This window comes from Pongo pygmaeus, chromosome 8 (genome assembly GCF_028885625.2).
Source record: "Pongo pygmaeus isolate AG05252 chromosome 8, NHGRI_mPonPyg2-v2.0_pri, whole genome shotgun sequence".
Taxonomy (NCBI): Eukaryota; Metazoa; Chordata; class Mammalia; order Primates; family Hominidae; genus Pongo; species Pongo pygmaeus.
Window position 1 is genome coordinate 128447324 of NC_072381.2, and position 26037 is coordinate 128473360.

At 39.4% G+C, this 26037-nt stretch overlaps 1 protein-coding gene across 1 annotated transcript in view; it reads left to right on the top strand.

Annotated features, from left to right (window-relative positions):
• Positions 1-20101, top strand: part of ACADSB (acyl-CoA dehydrogenase short/branched chain) — a 49749-nt gene extending 29648 nt beyond the window's left edge. Inside the window, exons 3-11 of the mRNA XM_054503129.2 lie at positions 2793-2893; positions 5496-5702; positions 6238-6408; positions 8070-8195; positions 9416-9508; positions 12255-12344; positions 16087-16224; positions 18018-18117; positions 18652-20101. Of these exons, the coding sequence (XP_054359104.1) occupies positions 2793-2893; positions 5496-5702; positions 6238-6408; positions 8070-8195; positions 9416-9508; positions 12255-12344; positions 16087-16224; positions 18018-18117; positions 18652-18722 (1097 nt within the window). The 3' untranslated portion in view covers positions 18723-20101. The remainder of the gene's footprint in view (positions 1-2792; positions 2894-5495; positions 5703-6237; positions 6409-8069; positions 8196-9415; positions 9509-12254; positions 12345-16086; positions 16225-18017; positions 18118-18651) is intronic.
• The last annotated feature ends 5936 nt before the right edge of the window (positions 20102-26037 follow it).

Below are 26037 nucleotides of genomic sequence, written 5' to 3' on the forward strand. Positions count from 1 at the left end.
GAGATGGAGTCTCACTCTGACACCCAGGCTGGAGTGCAGTGGCGCAATCTCGGCTCACAGCAACCTTTGCCTCCTGGGTTCAAGCAATTCTCCTGCCTCAGCTTCCTGAGTAGCTGGGACTACAGGCACGTGCCACCACGCCTGGCTAGTTTTTTTGTATTTTGTTTTTTAGTACAGACGTGGTTTCACCGTGTTAGTCAGGATGGTCTCGATCTCCTGACCTCATGATCTGCCCTCTTTAGCCTCCCAAAGTGCTGGGATTACAGGCATGAGCCACCATGCCCAGCCTAGATAGTGGGTTTTCATACTTTACTTGGAATTTCAATTTTACCTTTATCTATGAAACACCTGTGGTTGAAACAGGGAGCCCGAATGAAGCAGAAGTTGTATACCACTAAACCTTAAAGCAGTTTGCATTCATTTATTTATAGGTATAGCTATAGGTGTAAAATTATGATCTATTTAAAAATCCGTAGCAGAACATCAGAATGTTGTTCTTAGAGAATATGGATGGTAAGTGTATTCGTTTTCTATTGCTTGGTATTGAATCACTACAAACTTAACAAGTTAAAACAGCACCTGTGTAGTGGCTCACAGTTCTGTAGGTCAGAAGTCCAGCTGGAGCAAGTCCAGGCTCAGGGTCTCAGAAGGTCAACATCAGTGTGTCCATTGGGCTGTGTTTTCGTCCAGAGCTCAGGGTCCTTCCAAGCTCCCATGGTTGTGTCAGTATGCAGTTCTTTGCAGTTGCAGGGCTGAGGTCTGGTTGCCCAGCTGGCTGTCAGCCAGAGGTTGTCCCCAACTCCGGGAGGCCTCTGTATTCCTTTCCATGTGGCTCCCTCCATCTTCAAAACCAGTAACTCTCCCTCCCAGCATCAAGTCTCTCTCATCCTTAAAACCTGTTTCACCAGAAAGAGCCCCACCTTTTTTAAGGGCTCACCTGATTAGGTCAGGCCCACCAACTATCATCTCCCTGTTTTAAGTTCAGCTGACTTGGGAGCTTAATTGTAAAATCCCTTCAGAGCCGCACTTAGATTCATGTTTGAATAACTGAGAGAGGACATGTATACACCAGCGGCTGGGAATCTTGGCACTGTCTTAGAACTCTTTCACAATAAGTAAATTTCTTTTCTTTCTTTTTTTTTTGAAATGGAGTTTTGCTCTTTTTGCCCAGGTTGGAAGGCAATGGCACTATCTCGGCTCACTGCAACCTCTGCCTCCTGGGTTCAAGCGATTCTCCTGCCTCAGCCTCCCAAATAGCTGAGATTACAGGCATGTGCCACCACGCCCAGCTAATTTTGTATTTTTAGTAGACATAGGGTTTCACCATGTTAGCCAGGCTGGTCTCAAACTCCTGACCTCAGGTGATCCACCAACCTCGGCCTCTCAAAGTGTTGGGATTACAGGCATGAGCCACTGCGCCCAGATAGTAAATTTATTTTCCTTTGCTCCCTCACCTTTTAGATATGGTCTCGGGGAAGTGAGTTTGGGATAGCTCTAAGGAAAAACAGGGTGAGTGGTTAAATAGTTTACATAAATCAAAGAATTTGATTAGAGTATCTTGATTCTCTGTCTTCAGTCATATTTATTTCTTTAGTATCCACCTAGTCTAAGCACAGAAGGAATAAAGATGGGCAAGAAAAAAATCACTGCTTTTAAGGAACTCAGAGTCTGGTGGCAAAGACAGTCAAACAAAGGAAATAGTTGCAGAATAACATGGTAAATGTCATGGAGGTATTTGGGGAGCAAAGCAGAGAATGCCTAGAATTTGCTAGGTGTGGCAGAAGTGGGCTAAGGAAGCAGTCAGGAAAGGCTTCCCAGAGAGTGTGGAGCTTGAGCTGTACCATGAAGGACAAAGTGCAGTTGGCCAGCTGGACAAGGGAAGGGAAGAGATTCTACATAATGGGAGTTGCGTGTGCAGAAATGAAGGAACACTGAAGCAGGCCGCATGCACTGAACCCGGTTGCCTTCTCTTATACTGACTTGGTATTACGTTGGTGGTAAACTTAAGAAGGCATTTTCATCAAAATGATTTCTAAATGCATCTAAGTCTTAAAAACATTAAAAAATGAAACAGTGGTTTTCAGTGGGGGCAAGTTTGCCCCCAGAGGACATTTAGCAATATTTAGAGACATTTTTGATTGCCACAACTTAGAAGTGGGGGATGCTCCTGGCAGCTAGTGGGGTCGAGGCCGGGATGCTGCTCAACATCCTGCAATGCACAGGACAGCCCCACAACAAAGACTCACCTGCCCCAAAATGTCAGTAGTGCCAAGGTGGGGAAACCCTGTTCTGTATGGCCACACAGCTATGAAAAGGACCAGGTTAGATGGGATATGCTGACATAGAAAGATCATCAAGATATAGTTGAGTGGAAGCACGGCGCACACCAGTGTGTATCTCATGATTCTTTTGTGTGAACATGTATGTGTACAGGTAAGTATAGATGATTTTCAAAGAAAAGTTTTCAGAAAGAATACATAATAAATTTAAAATTAGTCACCTTTGGGTAGAGTGGAAATGGCTTTCATTTTTCATTTTGTGCTTCCTTTATTGCTTGTGTTTTTGCACCACTACACATATCATTCATTTTGTAATGTCATCAAGAGTTACAAAGGGATATGGGGAACTACACCTTTCTATGTTAAAAAGAAAACTTTATAAATTCTATTTTTAAAATATAAGAAGGGTACCTGTGTATATTTTAACTTAGTTAAAATGTAAAATTTTGTCAGCAAACTATTAATGTGACTGTCACTTTAACATAGACTTATCAGTAATTCTTTTTCCTACAGTTAAAAAATTTGCTCAGGAACAAATTGCACCTTTGGTTTCAACCATGGATGAAAATTCGAAAATGGAGAAATCAGTAATACAAGGATTATTTCAACAAGGGGTATACTTCATAATTCTTCCACTTTCAAGCTTCTATAAAAACATTTTGGTGTTAAAATATAGGCATATTTTTAAATTCAGGGACTGTAATGATAGCATAATGAACCCTGCATTTCCCAGTCAAAATTATCTGTTTTCTTTTTTTGGTTGAAATCCTACTTGATATTTATGTACTTAAAAGTTTTTAAAAATGGAATTAACATTTTTTAATTAGAAATACTGTATATTTTAAGGAAAAGTTTGGAAGTAAGATGGTAATTTATTTGTATCTTTAGACCAGTGGTTCTCAACTGGGGGCAGTTTTGCCCTCCAGGGGACATTGGGCAACGTCTAGGGACATCTTTGGTTGCCACAGCTAAGGCGTGCTACTGGCATCAGTGGGATAGAGACAAGGGATGCCACTCAACATCCTGCAGTGCACAGGAATTATCCAACCCAATGCCACCGTGAAGAAACCCTACTTTAGATAGTGAAACTTCATAGCATAGTTTATATTCTACCTGAAGCTCTATATAAGTGATAAACTTAGAAGCAGAGGTGATACATGAATTCCACATTAACCGGGCAACAGATCCCCATCTTTCCAAGTGACACAGCTCTTTAATGGAAATACAACGTATGAAATAGATACAAGTAAAACCGCTCTCACTGTGAGTAGGGGGAGAGGCTATTAGCATAGGGGCTTCTAGAAGAACATTTTTAAAATCACTACACTCATCATTTCTCACTTTTGCAGAGGTATAAATTTTTTTTTTAATTTTTAATACCAAAGATGTCCTAGAACAAGTGGCTGCTATTCAGAGCCGTTGGCCTAAATCTTGTCTGCCATCCGGTTTGAAAAATAACCATTGCCACTTAGCTAGATAGTTTTATTTATTTCTGTTTTAAAGCAACCAGCTTTTTTATACCGTGTGTAGTAGTGATTCTTCCATCTTTCTTTTAGCAGTCAAACTCTTGGGAAAATGGAATCTTATGTGGAGCTATAGTGGTCAAACAGGAGGCCGATGTGGAGAACAGATGGACTCTGTGAGTCCATTTCTCAGCCAGGTTTTATTTCTATTGCTTGCAGACCCTCTAGGCTTCTGGGAGCAGTCTCACGGTTTCACAGTGTGAGATCTCCCCTGCGGTGGTTGTTCCTGCAGCGGGGCTGTCTGCAGAGTGATGCATTGCCTGCACCCTGCTACTCATCTCCACAAACCGCTCCTGTGCAGATGCAGCCTCACCTGCCTCCTCACTCCCATTGTCCTGGGTTTCTGGCATAATGGCTTGCAAAAACAATATTTCCACTTTGGGAGAGATTAGTGACTTTTTTAGAGAAGCAATGTCTCTGACATCTGTTCAAGACATTGTAATGAGGTTTCCGGAGTGCCCTCCTCAGTCCTCAGGCAAACCCAGATCCTTCCGTTCTTCCTCGTTTCTGGTTTTCTCCTCATTCAGTCGCCCCCATTTCTGGTTCTGTTTTCCTGTTGTAGCCCAAAATGTAACAGCCGCAGCCCTGACTGCAGCATAGTGTGACTCTAGGAATGTCTAGAGAGAGACTAAGAGAATTATCCTTCTATTAACAGCTGTGGGTTTTGAATCACACATGCACACATTCTCTTCGTGAAATTGAGAGTACTATGTGAGTTTCAGTAATGATGGAACGGGGTCGTTGGAAAGGCTTGGCTGGCACTGGTCGTGTTTACCAGGCCCTCGTGCTTTGGCTAGTGTAGCTCTAGCAAACACCACCACATGTTCTCTGCTAACCATCCTGAACTTATGAAGGTGGCGTAAAAGGAATGGTCATTCAATTATTAACTTGGCTGAAAAAGTCAAGGTGAAAGAGCCTGACTAGAAGAAACTTTGCCAAATGAAACTATAGACATCCCATTGAGGAGTAGGTTATTTTCTTCTGTTTCCTTATTACATTGAAATCAGCATAACCAAAGCCCCACCTACCTTCTTTAAGCAGGCAACAACAGTTCTTAGCAAGAAAGGTCATTTAAGTATATTTATATAAGATATTTTCTCATTCCATTAAGCTACCCTTTAAAGCATTTTACCTCTCATTATTTTTTGAATCCCAAAAGGAAGCAAATGATAGCATATAATTTTATCCTTTTCAAATATACAGTTTCTGTTACAGATTTTTTTGTTACTTATGGCAAAATTGCCATACCAAATTAAAATATACATACAAAATTTTAAAATTAAGAATAATTATGGTGGCTGGGTGCAGTGGCTCACGACTGTAATCCCAACACTTTAAGAGGTTAAGGTGGGTGGATCACCTGAGGTCAGGGGTTCGAGACCAGACTGGCCAACATGGCGAAACCCCATCTCTACTACAAAAAAAAAAAAAAAAATTAGCTGGGTGTGATGGTGGGCACCTGTAATCCCAGTGACTTGGGAGGCTGAGGCAGGAGAATTGCTTGAACCCAGGAGGTGGAGGTTGCAGTGAGCTGAGATCGCACCATTGCACTCCAGCCTGGGAGATGGAGCAAGACTGTCTCAAAAAAAAAAAGAATAAATATGGTTAAGTTTATTTTTTAACTTGTTCTTGCAAGAAATTTCCCCATATAAAAATAGCTTTCTTAATCTATGTTGCCTTGTTTTTTCTTTAGTTGATGGGTATTGAAGTTGACCCAGAATATGGAGGCACAGGAGCTTCATTTTTATCCACTGTGCTCGTGATAGAGGAATTAGCCAAAGTTGATGCATCCGTGGCTGTCTTTTGTGAGATCCAGAACACACTAATTAACACACTGATTAGAAAACATGGAACAGAAGAACAAAAGGCCACCTATTTGCCTCAGCTCACTACAGAAAAAGTGAGTTGAGATGAATTGTTGATCTAATGGATCTAATCTTTAGTAAGTTTACAATATTTTCAGGAAAAAAGTAGCTGCAATGTCGACTTTACTATCCAAGACCACAATGCAGTATCATTAATTCAAGCAATGCTCGATAAATTAATGCTGCTGAAAAAGCACACTCTACCTCTTATTTGCCAGTTGGAAATTTAGAAAATAATCATCAGATAATAAAATTATTTATTTTTGTCCTAATTATATTTTCTAATACCTTTGTTGATGGTTTCATTTACATTGTGATGTCTTTCTACTGTAATTATTAAAATCAATTTCAATGAGTATGTGTTCATAAGTCTTTAAATTTGTCTTGGACAAATAGGGTATGTTTTTGGAAAGTCATACTTTCAGAACACCATTGCTATTTTCATAAATGTAGGCTTTTTTAAAAAGCAGCTAAAGATTTGATTTACAAATGTCCATTTTTCCATAAGTATTTGTTATACAGAGTATAAATACAGTTATTAATTTGGACATTTTTTTCTCCCATATGTAGGTAGGAAGTTTCTGCCTTTCAGAGGCTGGAGCAGGTAGTGACTCATTTGCTTTGAAGACAAGAGCTGATAAAGAGGGAGATTATTATGTCCTCAATGGATCAAAGATGTGGATCAGCAGTGCTGAGCACGCAGGGCTCTTTCTGGTGATGGCGAATGTAGACCCTACCATTGTAAGTTTGAAAACGAAATTTCTTTCTTTTTCCAAACCCCTTCTCTTCTCTTTCTTTATCTTTTCCTCCTTTTGTTTCCTTTTTAGGACTTCATCTTGAACTCTTTAGTCTTCTCAGTACTGAAAATGTCAGACTTGAGCTGGCATTTTTTCACTTCATTAATCTCCTAAAGTAAATAGTTGACAAAATTATTAATTAGAATTGGCCCACCATATCTGTGGATTCAACCAACTCCAGATTGAAAATATTTGGTTAAAAAAAAAAATTCTGCAAAGTTCCAAATAGTAAAACTTGAATTTGCTTTGCGCCAAGTACCATATTGAATTCACGTGAATAAAGTGACGTGCATGTATTATATTAGGTATCAAATAATCTAGAGATGATTTAGAGTCTACCGGAGCATGTGCATAGGTTATATGCAAATATTACACCATTTTATGTAAGGTACTTGAGCACTGTCAGATTTTGGTATCCATGGGGGGTCCTGGAACCACTCCCCCACAGATATGGAGGGATGACTGTTTGTGGAGGACCAATTGTTACTTAGCTCCTAATGTGTTATGTAGGAAGCTAATCTTTTTTGTTTTCTTTCTCTTTTTTTTTTTTTTATATGGAGTCTCGCTGTATCTCCTAGGCTGGAGGCAGTGGTGTGATCTCACATCACTTTAACCTCCTCCTCCTGAGTTCAAGCAATTCTCCTGCCTCAGCCTCCCAAATATATGAGACCACAGGTGCGCACCACCATGCACAGCTAATTTTTGCATTTTTTGTAGAGACAGAGTTTTGCCATGTTGGCCAGGCTGGTCTCAAACTCCTGACGTCGGATGATCTGCCTGCCTCGGCCTCCCAAATTGCTGGGATTATAGGCGTGAACCACTGCACCCGGCCCTAATCTTTAATTTTGTTGAATTTCCAATTTTCTGTTTAGTAATGAAGAATTTAAGTACCTATTTAGTACATTTATTTTTAAGAATATTTTATTCAGTTGGAAAATAGACATATAGCAAAATAATAAATACATTTTTTCACCAGTAAATGCAGTATTTTCACTAATGTAACAATTGAATTAAATTGTTAAAACTTTTTTTTTTTTTGAGACGGAGTTTCGCTCTAGTTGACTAGACTGGAGTACAAGCCGTGATCCCAGCTCACTGCAACCTCCGCCTTCTGGGTTCAAGCAATTCTCCTGCTTCAGCCTCCTGACGGGTGCCTGCCACCACACCCAGCTAATTTTTGTATTTTTAGTAGAGACGTTGTTTCACCATGTTGGCTAGGCTGGTTTCAAACCCCTGACCTCAGGTGATCCGCCCGACTCGGCCTCCAAAAGTGCTGGGATTACAGGCGTGAGCCACCGCACCAGGCCTAAAACTTTATATAGTAAAATTAAATTGAGAACATGGCAGTCTCATGATTATATAATAGTGTAATAATCATTTTAATATTTATGATGGTCTCTGAAAAAGTGAAAGAAATGGTAAGGTTCTATAGTTTGGATCTAATGTCCTCTAGTTGCTCTCGTTTCATAATGCCCATGTTGCAATTCTGAGTCCATTAGTATTTATTACTAAAGTCCATTTTTAGTTTTCTTTTTACTTAAACTCTTTAGAAACAAGGCGTTTTATAAATCCAAGTGGTAATAGTGTTTTAATTCTTTTTTTTAGGGATATAAGGGAATTACCTCCTTCTTAGTAGATCGTGATACTCCGGGCCTTCATATAGGGAAACCTGAAAACAAATTGGGGCTCAGAGCTTCTTCCACCTGCCCATTAACATTCGAAAATGTCAAGGTGGGTATCTTAGACTAATCGGTAAAAGACTGATGTGAAATAAGCCTTGCATGGAACCACAGGAGGTGTGCAAGACAGGTGTCAAAATATTAAGTGGCTATAAGCACACGCAGGAGAGTATTTTGTAAAACCCTGAACAGTGCTCTTTAGTCATGACCAGATAAATGTACTTTTCACAAAAGTGGAAACCTTTCTGCCCAGAAGCTGTCCTGGGAAGCAAGTGCCAAGAATTCATCCCATTTATGTTTTATAACTTACGTACTTCTGACCACGTATACTTCGTAAGCTTGAGACTTGTGAACCAAATGGAGCTGCAGAGAAGGAAGTCTGGTGTCAGTGCACTAAAGGCCACAAGATGGGGGTGTTGCTCAGTGAGAGCGCAAACAGCCAGGCTATTAAACGTGAGCAGCAGAAGATCGCGGACGTTAGTGCTGGTGCTGGAGAACTCTCTGTAGGTGGGGCAGGTGGTGTCGGCTTTTCCACCACTCATCACAGAGCTTGATCTTTTTTTGCATGGCTGTGGGGAGCGAGGGGGAGGATGTCTTTACAGATGTCATTGGGGCCTCACTACTTCACCCCAACTGTTTTCCTCATTCTTGCTTTCCCATTTCTTTCTCCGTTCTTCCCTGCTCTCTGCCCCAACTACCCATATTACAGAACTAAGTATAGTTTTTTATTATTCTTAATTCTTTATTTTTTTAAACTATGAATAAGCATTTTAGTCTGTTTCTTCTCTCTTCCTCTTTCTTGTGCATACACCTGTGTACACACATGCACACACACATATACCCCACAGTTTATTTTTATGAGGATGAATGGTCTCAACAGCAGAAGGGCTTACTACACTTGTTTTTGCAAGTATTTGCAGATCTTTGTAATTCCTAATATGTTATCTCACACTGTAGCCTACAGATAAGAATTGGGGGGGGAAAGTATTAATTTATGTTATTGATGAATTCTATGAGATTCCCTTACTCTACATTCACTCATCCATTCAATACCTGTGCGAGGCTCTGGAGGATGCAATCACAAACAGCATGGACTTGAGTCGTTTTCCTCAGAGAGCTGTGGGAAACAGTGTAGAGGGCACTTGCAGGTGCCGGCAAGTTCTATGAGAGGGCTAGCACACAAATTGAGAGTCTGTGCATACTTACAAATATATAATCAAAATGAATCATGTAAAATGAAACTGAGAAATAAGTGCACATTTGTATTTTCAGGTTCCAGAAACCAATATCTTGGGACAAATTGGACATGGCTATAAGTATGCCATAGGGAGTCTTAATGAAGGTAGAATAGGAATCGCTGCACAGGTAAGTCAGATTTAAACTCTTCCATGATGCGAGTCAATTAAACTGTGAAAAGAAAAACATGCAATGAGACCAATGAATATTTGGAAGCTTGTGGTGGACACAAGATGGCACCGTTCCCTTACATGAGGGATAGAATGGCTTATTATTTCTTTCAAATTCCCTTTTGGTCAATTATGTAAGTGTCCATAGAACCAAAAAATGGCTTGGTGGTAACAGTGTTTCTGCTTTGAGAACATTAAAGTATTATCTAATACCTGAACCGATAACTTTTAAAATGTGTTGTAAATTAAATACGGCACTTTAAAAAAAATCAACTTTTCAAAGCATGAAATTCATTCTGGAAGGAATTTTTTACATTAAGAATAAATAATATTCATTCCACTGTGTAGTAAAGATCTCTTATCTATAGTTAATAAAAGATTTGTTGCTTACTGTTTTGCATGTGAAAACTGGGCAGTTTTTTTGGCGACACATGAAATAAAATAGCCACAGTTAAGTAGATACATAAAATGAGAAGTATTCAAAAATTTTTTTTACCAAATTTGGCTTTCATAATGTATATTGCATTTTTCTATTAAGTAATATCAGTTATTTTCCAGATTAACAAAATGAATAAAGTCTTTGGCTTTACTTTAGTGTCATTTTTGTAGAGTATATATATATATATGTGTGTGTGTATATATATATATATATATTTTTTTTTTTTTTTTTTTTTTGAGATGGAGTCTCGTTCTGTTGCCCAGGCTGGAGTGCAGTGGTGCGATCTCGGCTCACTGCAAGCTCCGCCTCCTGGGTTCTCCTGCCTCAGCCTCTCCTGACATTCTCCTGTCTCAGCCTCCCCAGTAGCTGGGACTTACAGGCACCCGCCACCACGCCCAGCCAATTTTTTGTGTTTTTAGTAGAGATGAGGTTTCACCGTGTTAGACCGGATGGTCTCAATCTCCTGACCTCGTGATCCACCCACCTCGGCCTCCCAAAGTGCTGGGATTACAGGCATGAGCCACCACGCCCGGCCTTTGTGGAGTATATTTTTAATCAGTGATTATACAAAACTCAAGAACTTAGAGCTTTTCAATTTTGAAGATGTTACATATAAGCTATTGGAATAAATATTAGATTATTACCCTAGATTTTTTCTGCTGCTGTTACTTTGCTAACTATTTTTAGACCAAAACTCAGTCCAGTTTTCCTACAATGCTAGACAGTGTGTCACTAAAGAATATTGTTTTATCAGTTCTCTTAAAAGTTTTTCTGTGATTCAACTTAGTTAGATATGACATTAAAAACTACAATACTAGATCTCATTTTTTTCAGACATATAAATAATATAGATGTTCTGGCAATAAAATACACAGCCTGGGCTTCAGTCTAATTACTCCTAGTTATCTAATAACCTAATTAAAAGTTAAGGTCAGGTAGTTACTATCTCAGTGGATGCCTTTGAGAGGGAGAGGCACATGGAGTGTAACAGTGAACTGAAGGCATCTGTCCTCGAAACCTTGCAGGCAGAGAGAATTCAGTTTTTCAGTGTTTGTAGTAGAAACATTTTACTGAGGCAGAAAAGCCCATTTTGATGGATAACTGATCATTTCAGTCTTCATGTCAATATAGGGTATTATTTATGTACAAATTTTAGCTGTAAGGGTATAGTTACATCATCTTATCTCACAGCCAAGAGTGCAGTGAGTCTGCTGCCTCATTTGAATTTGGGGTTTGTGGTTTTCTTGTGTCTTTAATTTTTAACGTGTTATTCTGTTCTCTAGAGAGTTCAAAATAAAAGACTAAAAGAAAATGTGAATGAATACTAATGAAATAAATTGATAAGTCTGCTGGGCATTTCCCCCAAAAGCTTTAGCTATTGATTTTCTAAAACTATAATTTGACATAATTAGTGATTTAATGGCGACCTAATGTTGAAATTTAGAAACCATTTCTAAGCTTGAATCATATAATAGATATGAAAGTTGGTTAGCAGTGAGACAGTTCAGCTAAAATTGTCACCACGTCCTGTGTAAATTAATGTTTTTACTAGATGTTTTCTATCCATTGTTCTCAACCCTAGCTGTATATTAAGTCCCTAAGGAGTTTTACAGAGTTGAGGTTTAGGTCACACTCCTCCACCTACTCTACTCCCAAGATTTGGATTCAGTCATTAGGCCTGGGTATCAGTATTGTTTTAAATCAGGTTCCCCAAATGATTCTATGGTACAGCTCGGGTTCACAACCACTGCTCTCTTATGTTCTAATGCCGTCTCATTGAAGCTGTCATTAATCCTAGTCATATACAAAATAGACGGGAAGGTAGAAAGTTAAGAAGTGACCTTCCATATTTTACTTCTAGAAGAAATGGAGGGCATTCCTCTATAGTCTTCAAGGCCAGTTCTGAGCAAAACTTCTATGGCTCATTTTATACCTGGAGAATCAAAGCTTAAAGAAGATTCCTAAAAAGTAACCTTAACCTAAAAAGGTTGTGTGAACACAACCTTGCTGGGAGATTTACCTCTGCTAGAATTAAATATGCCCATATTCACATGAAATCACTCAAAATTTTCTCCCAATTATTGGAAGTTCAGTTCTACAAATGCAGTGGGTGAAGATGTGTTATTAACACACACCTCACCACCTCAGCATCTCCAGTTCTTCCCCTACACCAATCATTCAATTTATATTTAGAAGGAATTTACAACTTGGATAATTAAACTTGTAACAAAATAAGAAATTCTGATCTTTTTTTTTTTTTTAACAGATGCTGGGCCTGGCGCAAGGATGTTTTGACTACACTATTCCATATATTAAAGAAAGGATACAATTTGGCAAAAGACTATTTGATTTTCAGGTATGTAATTATTTGGGTCTTTCTGCTGCACTGGACTTCCCCAGCTTCCTGTTAATGAAGGGCTGTGTTGAAATCCATGGAGGGAATCCCTTCAGGGAGATTTTAATGGGAGATGGGTAGGGGAGGAAAGAATAGGTCTCAGGGAGTGTACTTGTGAATGCCTTGATCTTTGCCAAGGGCAGAGCAGTAGTCCTTCAGGCCCAGCTATGGCATGATTCAGGATATCTTGGTGAGCACCATGAAGCTGTCTCCTCACTGCTTCAGAAGCTCAGGGCAGGGGGTCTGGAGTCAGACTTCCTGGATTCAAATCCTGGTTCTTTCACTTACCAGCTTTAGGCCTTAGGCAAGTGACCTCATCCTAGTCTTAAACTGCCTCATCTATAAAATAAAGGTAAAACTACTTACTTATCCAGTTTTAAATGAGGTATGTATAAAGTGTTTCACACATTGCGTGGGTATAACATGTGCTCAGTAAATGGTAGCACTTGTTATGGGTCCCCTATTCAGACCAGAACCATGTGGTAATCCTCAGAGGACTGTACTTTGACACCTACGTCTCATGGAAGATACAGTTTGCTGCATTAAATACAAATGAGGTGCACTCAGCCAAGCACTTGGGTAATACTGATTTGGTCCAGTACTGCGGCTTCTCAGAGCTCACCAGGCAATCTGGGGATTCCTTGGTGGCAGTGGTATTCTTCCTGCCCTCCTTGAGGTCTTGCCAGGGTGGGGGCAGCCTGGAGTGGCACCTTACCAAACCTTTTAGGCAACCTGAAGGCATGTCACCTAAAATTTCAGAATAATTACTTTACATGGTTGCAAAACCTCCCCTTAAGCAGCTCTAGGCTCCAAGTACAATTTATGATTGCATTGCCAACTGTCATATTGCATTGTCTTCAGGTTTATAATAACAACTAGGCATCCTACGAGCACACTCAGATTGCACATGCGTAGAGATACGAGGCTGTGGACATGCACAGTCAGTTCAAGACCCAGAAGGACTGAGCATGGCAGGCCTGGCCAGTGCCTACCACAGCCCATGCTGTCATTCCCATCTTAGGCCTAGGAACCTGAAGCACACGGAGGCTGAGTTCCCAAGGTCATAAAGCTAATATGGTGCCAAAAGTAGAGGGTTTTTTTTGTCTTGGCTTCTAGTCAAATTTTCATTATACTAGAGTACTTTCTCAGCCAGCTACCACAAAGATTGCAGTGAAAGAGACAGAATGTAAAGGTCGTTTTGAAAGGAGGCTTTTGATCTTCTTTATGCACAGGAAACTATGTTCTTGTGCATATAGACAGATCAATAGACAGAAGGGGTCAAGTATACTAACAGGTGTAATCATAATGACATCTTTAGAGATGCCTAGTATGGATAGTTAAAAGAACACTTAGATTTTTAAAATTTATTTATTTATTTATTTATTTATTTATTTATTTATTTTTTGAGACGGAGTCTCGCTCTGTCACCCAGGCTGGAGTGCAGTGGTGCTATCTCGGCTGACTGCAAGCTCCGCCTCCCAGGTTCACACCATTCTCCTGCCTGAGGCTCCCAAGTAGCTGGGACTACAGGCACCCGCCACCACACCCAGCTAATTTTTTGTATTTTTAGTAGAGACGAGATTTAACCATGGTCTCGATCTCCTGATCTTGTGATCTGCCCGCCTTGGCCTCCCAAAGTTCTGGGATTACAGGCATGAGCCACCGCGCCTGGCCTAATTTATTTTTTAAAAATTTTGTGGGTACACAGGTACCCACAAACATTTATGAGGTACATGAGATGTTTTGATAGAGACATGCTATGTGAAATAAGCACATCAAGGAGAAGAAACTTTGATCTTAAAAAGCAACATTATTATAGCTGTATAATGCTTTGATTAAAGTTAGTAGAGTTTTTTCTAACACATTATCTTATGTTTGCTTTGCATGCATTCATTCATATCTTTCTGACCTCGAGACTACATGGTCCTTGAGGGTAGAGACCAGCCTATTCATCTTTATTAATTTCAATTGTTTATTCAGTATAGATTTATTTAGCATGTTCTCCATGCCAGGCCTTGTGTTCACAATGTAGTTAGGGAACGAGTATTCAGCAATGGTGAGTTCTTGTAGAGCAGGAGACATGCCTCAGTCACTTTCCTGCCTCTCTCAGTACTTAATGTGACAAATGGAATAGACAGCATGGATGGTGACTGTAAGTTTAATTGAACTGAATGTATTTTGCAAAAATAATCAGAATCTCTGAGTTCCACATAAAAAGCCAAATTCCTAGAACAGTGATACTTGTATAGAAACAGACAAATTCACTGATGGAACAAAACAGAAGAGCCAGAAATAGACCCACGCATGTAGCAGATTTGATGTATGATAGAAATGGCATTACAGATCACTGAGTGGGAATATTCTTTCTATGTGAGAAAATAATGAAACTGTATTCCTACCTCACACCATACACAGAAAATGGATGTCAGATATAAAGACATGATCTTAAAAGCAAAACTTCACAGATTTTAGGAGAAAACAGAGAATATTTTTATAACCTCATGGTAGGAAAGGTTTTTGTAAACAGACACAAAAAGGACTAATCCTAAAGATAAGATGGGTGGTAAGATTAGGAAGTTTTTTTCCTTGAAATATGCCATAAAGTGAAAAGATAAATCACAGGGGAGAAGATATGGACTCTGCACATAAGTTTGTGGGTGTTTAACTTACTATTATGCTTCATAGCCTACATATACGGAACATGGTCTCTTTTTGTACATACGAAATTGTTGTGTGTATCACATATTTCAGAAAGAGAAAGAGAAGAATCTGTAGGGTATTAACAAACAGTGCTGTTTTTCTCCAACTTGTCCCTCCCTTTTGTTTAGGAAAGGCCATTCCTGGGATTCGTGTGTGATTGCCTTAATCAAGGTTCATTGTCTTAATATTCATCACACATTATTATAATTATTTAATTGTCTGTTCTCCCTGCTGGACTATGTATTATAAATCATGAGAACAAGAAACTCTGGCTGTAATGTTCAGTGTGCTGCCTCCATCACTCAGGGCAGTGCCTGCCATCTCAGAGGTGCCCAATAACTATCTGGGTGGATGGATAGGTTAGGCATGAGAAACATTTCAGTTTGTAGTAAACATCTGTGCCTGTTATTTGCAGAAAATTGTTTATAAATGTTAATGTTTGTATTCCGGCTCACTAAGTTAACTGTTGTTTCTTTCATTGGCAAATATTTAGTGTGGACCTAATCACCCTCTAAAATTTCAGGGTGGTACTAATTGGTGCTTCAAATATTCTTCATTACTTTGTAGCTAACATTTTTTAATGCCTGGAAGCCATATACAAAATCAAAATTTTCTTAATTCAAGCAAATAAAGAATATATTCAAAGTTTTGCTGTGCCAGGATTTCATTTAAGCTCAATTTTGATCAAAAGAGAGTTGAAGTAATTATTAAATGTAACAGTCAAGTTTTTAAACCTAACTTTGTTATACTTTACTATTTAAATCTTGAAAATCATGAAGAATTACATGAACTTTGAAGTTTTTCTAGGAAAAGAGGATTTAACAATACTTTTAGTGTGACATTTCATTTTAGATTACTCATTTTAAAGTATTTAAAAGACGTGAATGTAAATTTCCTTTGGGGTATATTTTGAGTCTGTCAGTGTTGTGTATCTAGGCAGGACATTGAGGTTGAGGTGCTTTTTTGAAATCATAATTCTCTAACTTGGGCCTGACTGTTACAGGGCCTCCAACACCAAGTGGCTCACGTGGCCACCCAGCTGGAAGCCGCAAGATTACTAACATACAACGCTGCTAGGCTTTTAGAAGCTGGAAAGCCATTCATAAAAGAAGCATCAATGGCCAAATACTATGCATCAGAGGTAAAAAAAAAAAAAAAAAAGGAAAAAGTAATTCAGCCTTTTTTTTTTTTTTCAGATATATACTTATTAACATTTTCTCTTGGGAATGTTGATTGTACTTTGGTTGTTTTTCAAGTTAAGATAACATGGACTTTTATTTCTTATAATAGAAAAGCAAAAAAGGAAAACTGCCATAGCAAAACATACTTGAATTCTGTGAGGTCTCAATGTTTCGTTGAGTAGCCCAGCTCAGATAGACCACCCATCTCAAATCCATGGCTGAGCCTCCTCTGAATGAGGGTGTCATGCCTATGGTGTCAAGTTCGGGCAAAGTGAATGCCATGGAAGATGATGGGTCCATCATATGAACAAATCAGATTTAAAACACCAAGAAAAGATTGTCTAAAACTTTCTACTCATACATTTGCTTTCTAGAGCTAACACATTAGACTGTGGCTAGAGAATTGAGCCAAATCATTTGGCAGCTGTTTCGCAGCCTCAGCCATATCTTATTCATTCCATGGCTTTAAATTCTCATTTAACCTCTCCAGCCCATAAATTTAAATATCCTACCTCAACTGCTTTCTGAATTCCAGACTAACGTGTCCAACTTCTGCTTCACCATCAGAACCTGAGCGTCATCTTGACACCCTGCTTTCCCTCACCCCCCACATTGAGTCCAGCATCATTTCCTATGATTCTACCCCTAAAAGATTCCTTGAATGGTGTATTTGTCTCCCTCTCCACTACCACCTCTGTACTTCAGTCACCTCGCTGCCCTCCTGGTCCCTGATGCTTCCTCCCATCCAGCCTCTCTCCTTTCTCAAAGTGGCGGTGAGGCCATGTCACCTTCCAGCTTTAACCCTTCAGTGGCTTCTCACAACAAATGGAACTCTCTCCGTACTAGATTCCAATTGCTGCTATAACAAATTACCAAAAACTCAGGGACCTAAAACAATGCAATTTCATTTTCTGTCACTTCTAGAGGTCAGAAATCTGAAATGGGTCTCACTGGAATACGGGGGCTGCCTTTCTGCGGTTCTGGCGGACAGTTGTTTCCAGCTTCTAGGGGCTGCTCACATTCCTTGACTCGTAGCCCCTTCCTCCATCTTCAAAGCCAACAACGTGGCATGTTCAGATCTCTCTCTGACTCTGCTTCCTGTCTCTGGTCACATCACCTTCCATGACTAACTCTCCTGCCTCCTCCTTTTCCTTATAAGGACTCCTGTGATTATATTACAGCCACCCAGATAATTCAGGGTAATCTCTCCATCTCATATCCTTACCCACATCTGCAGAGTCCCTGTTGCCATGGAAGGCAGCATATTCACAGCTCTGAGGGCTAGGATGTGGACGTCCTTGAGGAGCCATTCTGCAGGGTCTCTCGCTCCTCCATTCTCCTTTCACACATCACCCCGATCCCAGCCCACTGGCTGTCTCAGGGGCTGGAAGTTGAAGAGTTCATTCTCCCCTTGGAGGCTTTCCACATGTTGGTCCTCAGCTTGAAATGTCCCCTAGCTCGTCCGTTAAGCCCCCAGTAAACATTTCCTGAATAAGTGATATCTCTCAGCATGCAGATTCATGGGAACAATGCTCTAATTTCTTAAGAAAATGGGGATTCTGTGAATTAATAGGATGTTTTACAGAAATGGTATGGAGAATGGGACTGAAGAGACAATGCTAGTTTAGAAGATAACTTTAGTCCTTCCAGTGCCACTAACAGTGAATCCATGTTGCTGAAAATGTTACCCAGAAGTGTTTATCATGTATAAGTTATGTGGTTTCAGTGTGTGATTTGCGCTTGCTTTTGGTAGATTGCAGGACAAACAACGAGTAAATGTATCGAGTGGATGGGGGGAGTAGGCTACACCAAAGATTACCCTGTGGAGAAATACTTCCGAGATGCAAAGATTGGTAAATAGATTTTTTTTATATATTTCATTTTGTTTTATTTGCCTCTGTAGGTATTTTGGCTGTTTTATTTGTTGATTTTATCCTAGGCAAAAGCAATTTTAATTTCTTCAGTATATGTTTAGTGGCTCTCTTTATGTGGCTGGATTTTTTTCTTACCTCGTCCTTCAAAAAAAAATTGTTCTGTATTTTTTAAAAATATCAAATTGCCTTTTTAAATGCCTCTACAGGCTTTTTAGTAAAACTGCCACAAATAACAGTCTGAGCTTATGCATCAATTGTTGAAGAATCAAAATCTTCAACTTTTGATTACACTTTAGTCAGTTTAATACTGATCCTGGACATCGAGAAACCAAATGGGAAATTGTCATCTCTTAGTCAAAATTACTCTGTGAAATAGTACCATATTCAGGGGACATCAAGTGATGTGACTAGTAACTGTTTTATAGCAAGCGCAAAGGTGATGTTTATAGAGCTATTTCTTGTCTTAACCATGCGCCAACTCCTCATTGTTCCTTCTGCTTCCTTTTGCTTAAGGCACGATATATGAAGGAGCTTCCAACATCCAGTTGAACACTATTGCAAAGCATATCGATGCAGAATACTGACGTCTGTAGGAGTGGGACCCCTCCCTGGTATCACTGCTGTAAAATTTTAAACTGTTGTGTCTTGTTGGGAGTAAGTGCCTTGCATGGGAATAAACTTCCACAGCATTCAAATATTTTATTGAAGCCCTTAGTCAGGGTCCTGGGGTTGGCCTTTTTGGTTTTCTCTTTTCAGGCTGTTTAACTTAGGCACAGGAGATCCACTTTTAAACTTGGGAAATAAGCACCTCTATTTTTTTCCAAAACTGTTTTTAAAGCTCTGTACGTATATATGTATATATTTTTAATTTGAGACAGAGTCTCACTCTGTCACCCAGGCTAGAGTGCAGTGGCGCGATCTCAGCTCACGGCAGCCTCGACCTCCTGGGTTCCAGTGATTCTCATGCCTCATCCTCCCAAGTAGCTGGAACTACAGGTATGCACCACCATGCCTGGCTCATTTTTGTGTTTTTAGTAGAGGTGGGGTTTTACCGTATTGCCCAGGCTGGTCTTCTGGCTTCAAGATATCGCCCACCTCGGCCTCCCAAAGTGCTGGGATTACAGGGATGAGCCACCGTGCCTGGCTGGATATTTATATTATCATCCTAGTTTCAGAGTATACAGAAGTTTCATCCCATCATTTGGAAAAATAAAGGCATCTGAAGTACAACATTACTTATAGAAATAGTTTATATTCCTATTAAATCTTAATCTTGTGGCATCAGAGAAATATTTGTTACATAGTAGGCAATTTTTATCCGATACTTTATAGATTCAACTCTAAGTTGCAAGTGAAGTCAAAACTGATGAAAATTTATTTAGAAAAATCTAAAAATTCTGATTTTAAATATGAGAATCAGTGGAAAATAAGGGTATAATTTTGTAGGTCATATAATTGAAGAAAATATTATTTTAACAATGTAAAGCAACGTGATTTGTTACTATAATTAACCTGTATAAAAGATACATTTTATGGTGGTTTCAGTAGGTCATTTTAAAAACCAATGTGCATTATTTTCAAGTATAAGGTTTAAGTAATTTGATTTAATAATCAGAAAATATTCAGTACAGTGTTGGAATATTCTGTCATGCACTATTTTTCAGTTGACAATTTCTGTATTTTAATTGAATACTGTTTCTTCAGTCATGGTTATTGCACTTTATCCTGAATAATAATTCAGAAATTGGGTTTTGGTTCAGTGATTCTCAAGAGAAAGATCTCTTGCCCATTAAGAAGTGTATCAAAATCTCATAAGGAATGAGGGAGAGAGGGGGCTGTAGAGTTTGAAAAAGCATATTCAATATTAAAATAATTTTATATTTGGAAAGGCAAAAATGAATCTATTGTTTTGCAATATATATTATAAACAGGCAAAATGCAATAAAATATATATCTGGTTGTATTAGTCTGTTTTCACACTGCTGATAAAGACATACCCAAGACTGGGAAGAAAAAGAGGTTTAATTGGACTTACAGTTCCACATGACTGGGGAGGCCTCAAAACATGGTGGGAGGCGGAAAGCACTTCTTACATGGTGGCAGCAAGAGAAAATGAGAAAGAAGCAGAAGTGGAAACCCCTGATAAACCCATCAGATCTTGTGAGACTTACTGTCATGAGAATAGCACGGGAAAGACTGGCCCCCGTGATTCAATTACCTCCCCTGGGTCCCCCCTACAACACGCGGGAATTCTGAGAGATACCATTTAAGTTGAGATTTCAGTGGGGACGCAGCCAAACCATATCATTCTACCCCAGCCCCTCCAAATCTCATGTCCTCACATTTCAAAACCAATCGTGCCTTCCCAACAGTCCCCCAAAGCCTTAACTCATTCCAGCATTCATCCAAAAGTCCGCAGTCCAAAGTTTCATCTGAGACAAGGCAAGTCCCTTCCACTTATGAACCTGTAAAATCAAAAGTAAACTAGTTACTTCCTAGATACAATGGGGGTACAGGTATTGGGTAAATACAGCCATTCCAAATGGGAGAAATTGGCCAAAACAAAAGGATAACAGGGCCCATGCAAGTCCAAAATTCAGCGGGGCAGTCAAATTTTAAAGCTCCAAAATGATCACCTTTGACTCCACGTCTCACATCCAGGTTACGCTGATGCAAGAGGTAGGTTCCCATGGTCTTGGGCAGCTCCGCCCCTGTGGCTTTGGAGGGTACAGCCTTGTACCTGGCTGCTTTCATGGGCTGACGTCGAGTCTCTGCAGCTTTTTCAGGTGCACAGTGCAAGTTGTCCGTGGATCTACCTTCCTGGGGTCTGGAAGACGGTGGCCCTCTTCTCACAGCACCACTAGGTGGTGCCCCAGTAGGGACACTGTGCGGGGGCTCTGACCCCACATTTCCCTTCTGCACTGCCCTAGAAGAGGTTCTCCATGAGGGCCCCACCCCTGCAGCAAACTTCTGTCTGGGCATCCAGGCATTTCCATACATCTTCTGAAATCTAGGCGGAGGTTCCCAAACCCCATTTCTTGACTTCTGTGCACCCACATGCTCAACACCACATGGAAGCTGTCAAGGCTTGAGGCTTCTACCCTCTGAAGCCACAGCACAAGCTGTACATTGGCCCCTTTCAGCCACAGCTGGAGCAGCTGGGACACAGGGCACCAAGTCCCTAGGCTGCACACAGCATGGGAACCTTGGGCCCAGCCCATGAAACCACTTTTTCCTCCTGGGCTCCAGGCCTGTGATGGGAGGGCCTGCCAGGAAGTTCTCTGACATGGCCTGGAGACATTTTCCCAATGGTCTTGGGGAATAACATTAGGCTTATTGCTACTTATGCAAATTTCTGCAGCCAGCTTGAATTTCTCCCCAGAAAATGGATTTTTCTTTTCTATTGCATAGTCAGGCTGCAAGTTTTCCAAACTTTTATGCTCTGCTTCCCTTATAAAACTGAATGCCTTTAACAGCACCCAAGTTGTCTCTGGAATGCTTTGCTGCTTAGAAATTTCTTCCACCAGATACCCTAAATCATCTCTCTCAAGTTCGAAGTTCCACAAATCTCTAAGGCAAGGGCAAGATGCTGCCAGTCTTTTTGCTAAAACGTAACAAGAGTCACCTTTGCTCCAGTTCCCAACAAGTTTTTCATCTCCATCTGAGACCACCTCAGCCTGAATTTTATTGTCAATATTGCTATCAGCATTTTGGGCAAAGCCATTCAACAACTATCTAGGAAGTTCCAAACTTTCCCACATTTTCCTGTCTTCTTCTGAGCCCTTCAAACTGTTCCAACCTCTACCTGTTACCCAGTTCCAAAGTTGCTTTCATATTTTTGGCTATCTTTTCAGCAATGCCCCACTCTACTGTTAGCAGTTTACTGTATTAGTCTGTTTTCACACTGCTGATAAAGACATTTCTCAAGATTGTGAAGAAAAAGAGGTTTAATTGGACTTACAGTTCCACATGGCTGGGGAGGCCTCAGAATCATGGTGGGAGGTGAAAAGCACTTCTTACATGGTGGTGGCAAGAGAAAATGAAGAAGAAGGAAAAGTGGAAACCCCTGATAAAACCATCAGATCTCGTAAGACCTACTATCATGAGAATAGCACAAGAAAGACTGGCCCCCATGATTCAATTACCTCCCCCTGGGTCCCTCCCACAACATGTGGGAATTCCAGGAGATAAATTCAAGTTGCAATTTCAGTGGGGACACAGCCAAACCATATCACTGGTAATGCCACTTTTTCAGTATTAGGGATTCTCAGTCAGAAGAAACCCCCCCTGTGGTACACTTCCTGAGTCCCCTCAGGAGGAAGGTGGACAACAGAGAAATGAGAGTTTTGATGTCTTCTGAAAGAGGAATATGCGTTAGAGATGAAAAATCTTCCAAGGCTCATGCAGTTGCTTAGAATAATCATTACTGTTACATGAGAAACATTTTAGTACTTTAATGAAAGGATAATGTTTATTTAAAAAACCTGACATTTCCAGAGTAATTTTGCTTTGCACATTCATGTTTATTGAAGTGGACTAATTTCTGTAATGCAAATCAGAGTTAAATATTAAAAATTGTGTAAATACAATTGACATAGGAATTACATTAAAATATTAGGAAGAAACAAGGACAAATTTAGATCTTGAATCCGAAGAGATAAAGCCTACTTGACTTTCAAATGGAGAGATGATGAACACCCACTCATTCAGTCTTTCGGAACAAAAAGACAGTCATCTGATAAGAGTAGGACATGGATGAAATGCCCTACAGGGGCCTTGGACATCTTTAATTTCTGTGATTACATGAAAGAGGTGGACTTTACAGACAATGGAGCAGAAGCCAACATTAGTAAAAGGAATCCCAACTTCTTCCCGTAGAATTAGAAACATGTGAAAGTACAATAAACCTCTTGTTCAAATTACCGGCATCATAGAGCTTCCCATTTGCATCTGGACCTTGAATTTATATTTATTGATCAAGTTCTAATTTGTATGTATATTTTTTGCATATTCACTAATAACAGTTAAAATTATGTATTATAGTTAATATATGCACCTACCTTCTTCCGTTAGTGAATCAGTAAATGGTAAAATGTGTTATTTTGTCATTTTTCCAAAGAGAATGTTGTAGGTTTTCCCTGTAGTTCTTCCTTTATAGCTTTTCTTCTGATAACCATGACTTCAGGAGCTTTAAAACGATCTATCTTGCATTTGTGTCTGGTGGAGAACTAGCCATTAGCCTTCTGAAGCCTGCCATCATTGTTAATTTGAGGACTGGGCTGTCTTGGGGCTCAGAAGGTAAAGAACTGTTTGAGCAGATGTGTGTGAGTGGCACTGGATTCCATCCAACTACCAAGTTAGTATTGTTAGAGATTTCATTTTACAACACAAAAATAAGCCTGTGTCAAAGATTTTAAAATCATGGAAAGTTAAACCTAGAAAGACCTTAGAGAACCTGCCAACCAACTCTCTCATTTTAAAAGTGAAGGATTCATAGCACAGATTACTTGCCTAAGATCATCCAGGAACAAAGACAAGAATCCAAATGTACTTGGGGACAAGAATTAGTCCCCAAATTCAGTGTTCTTCCTAATATTAAACATTGCCCCTTTCAACAAATTTTGGATTTCATTCTTGTTATATTTCAGTACTCTTGTTGATTTATTTTAGGTTTAACTGATAAAGAATGAACATTTCAGAAGTGTTAGGATTAATCAGTGTCATCGCTTACGTATATGAATCACTTGCCAAAGACACTGGCTCTCCTCAGCTGTAACCAGCATGTCAAATGTGAAGATTATTGTGTGGGATCCTTTGGTTTCATTGTTATGATGTATTTTATAAATGTACTAGTTATATCCTTGTTTATGTATTTTTGCTGATCTTTCATAAAGCAGAATGGTATGTATCGGATTGTTTTAATGGTATATATTGGATTGTATTCGATGTTACAAAACCAATATTCTATGGAGAATGAAAAAAAATAAAGGACTAAATTAACTGGAGATTTTTGGTACTCTTATAAAGCAAAATTGTTTGTTATACATACAGATGAAATAAGAAAATAATGTAATCTTTCTGTAAGATATATACATCTTTGTTTACCAAACCAATAGCTTGCCTGTCATATAAGCCTATTTTGTTTGTTTTCAGAGAAGAGGTCTTATAATGTAGACTAAGTTTAAATTCATGATACTAAAGAAAATTTTGCCAGAGGACCCTTTTTTTTAAATGGCAAAATAAGCAGCTCTTCAGTAAAGAGTTCACCTCTTTTGAGCACATCCTCGCTGCACAGATATTATCTGGCTGATATGTATGCCTGTGCTTTATAGTATTACTTTTAGAAAATGTATATTATTGCACTTTTTACTCAGTGGTACACGGTAGCCTAAGGCTATAGGAAATTTCAACTTATCTTCTCCCCATTATCCTCTACATCATTTTAGAAATCTAGGTATTAGTCCCTTTTTTTTTTCCTTTGTCATTCAGCAACATGTAGTGAGTGGTCACTATGTCCAAGGTGCTGTGGACTCTCAACCACCATGCAAACATGAATAAGAACAGCTCCTTGTTTAAATATGCGCCCATTCAGGTGTCTTTTCTATTCATCACAGAAAGATTGAGTAGAAAGCTACCAAGGTCACCCCTATAAAGAAATATTTCTTTACATCCATTAGAATGATAACAGTAAGCGCAGACATCTCTTGAGCTCCTACCATGTGCTAGCCATGATTCTAGACTCTTGACACATATTAACTCACAACAGCCCTATGAGGGAGGTGCTCTTGGTTATCTCATTTTATAGGCAAGGAGACTGAGGCATAAAGGGGTTAGATAAGATGCTTATTGGTAGATGGCAGAAATGGAACTCAAACTCCAGCAGTCTTGCTGATGAAGGCCCTCCTAGATTTATTCTTTTGGGTCTAAGTCTTGTTTATCTTCAGGAGCCTTCCAGTAAAATACCACCACCAACCAGTCCTTTATTCGTTAATAATTCTTCATGAATGAGTTTCAGATACTTTGAGGCAGAGAAACTAGCTGAGAATGGGACCTTCGAGACAAACGGGTGTGGTGGAAATGTGTGTTTGGAGAGAAGGCCTGGGAGAGTAGGTAAAGCAATAGGAAGGTGCAGTTAGAAGGATGAGAAAAGCACTGAAAAGAAAACTAAGGTAATACCAAATAATCTCACTCTAGAGTTTTGCCTGGGATTTGCTATGTACTATGTTTGACTCTTGATCTTAAAAAGATAAAAATAAGTAATTTCTTGAGCCCAGGAAATTTGAGACCAGCCTGAGCAATGTGGCGAGACCCCTTTTCTACACAAAAACACAAAAATTAGCCAGGCATGGTAGCACATACCTGTAGCGCTGCTACTCGGAGGCTGAGGTGAGAGGGTCGCCTGAGTCTGGGAAGTCGAGGTTACATTTAGCTGTAATTGCATTCCAGCCTGGGAGACAGAGTGAGATCCTGTCTCAAGAAAAAAAGAAAAAGAAAGGAAAAAAAAAAGTAAAGACTCAAAGTTACCCTAGGGTGGGGAGAATGACAAAAAACCATGATAGAAATCTGAGTGGTGGCTACGCAATTATTTGTACAGATAGCTCACAATATAAGGAAAAAATCATTTTTTAAAAAAAATCATGGTAAGTAGAAAATAAGATGGGAAGATAGGCAAACATAGTAGTATTTGTAGTTGCAAATGGGTTAAACTCAGATGTTCAGATGGTGCAAACAAAAAATTTAAATCCCAGCTACATAAAGTTAGAAACACCTAAAACAAAACAGCACAGCAAAGTTGAAATAAAGAGATGGAAAAAGACCGTACACATGCTACAAAAAGGAAAGCAGGAATAGCAATGTTGATATCTAACAAAACGGAATTAAAGGCAAAAATAATTTTAA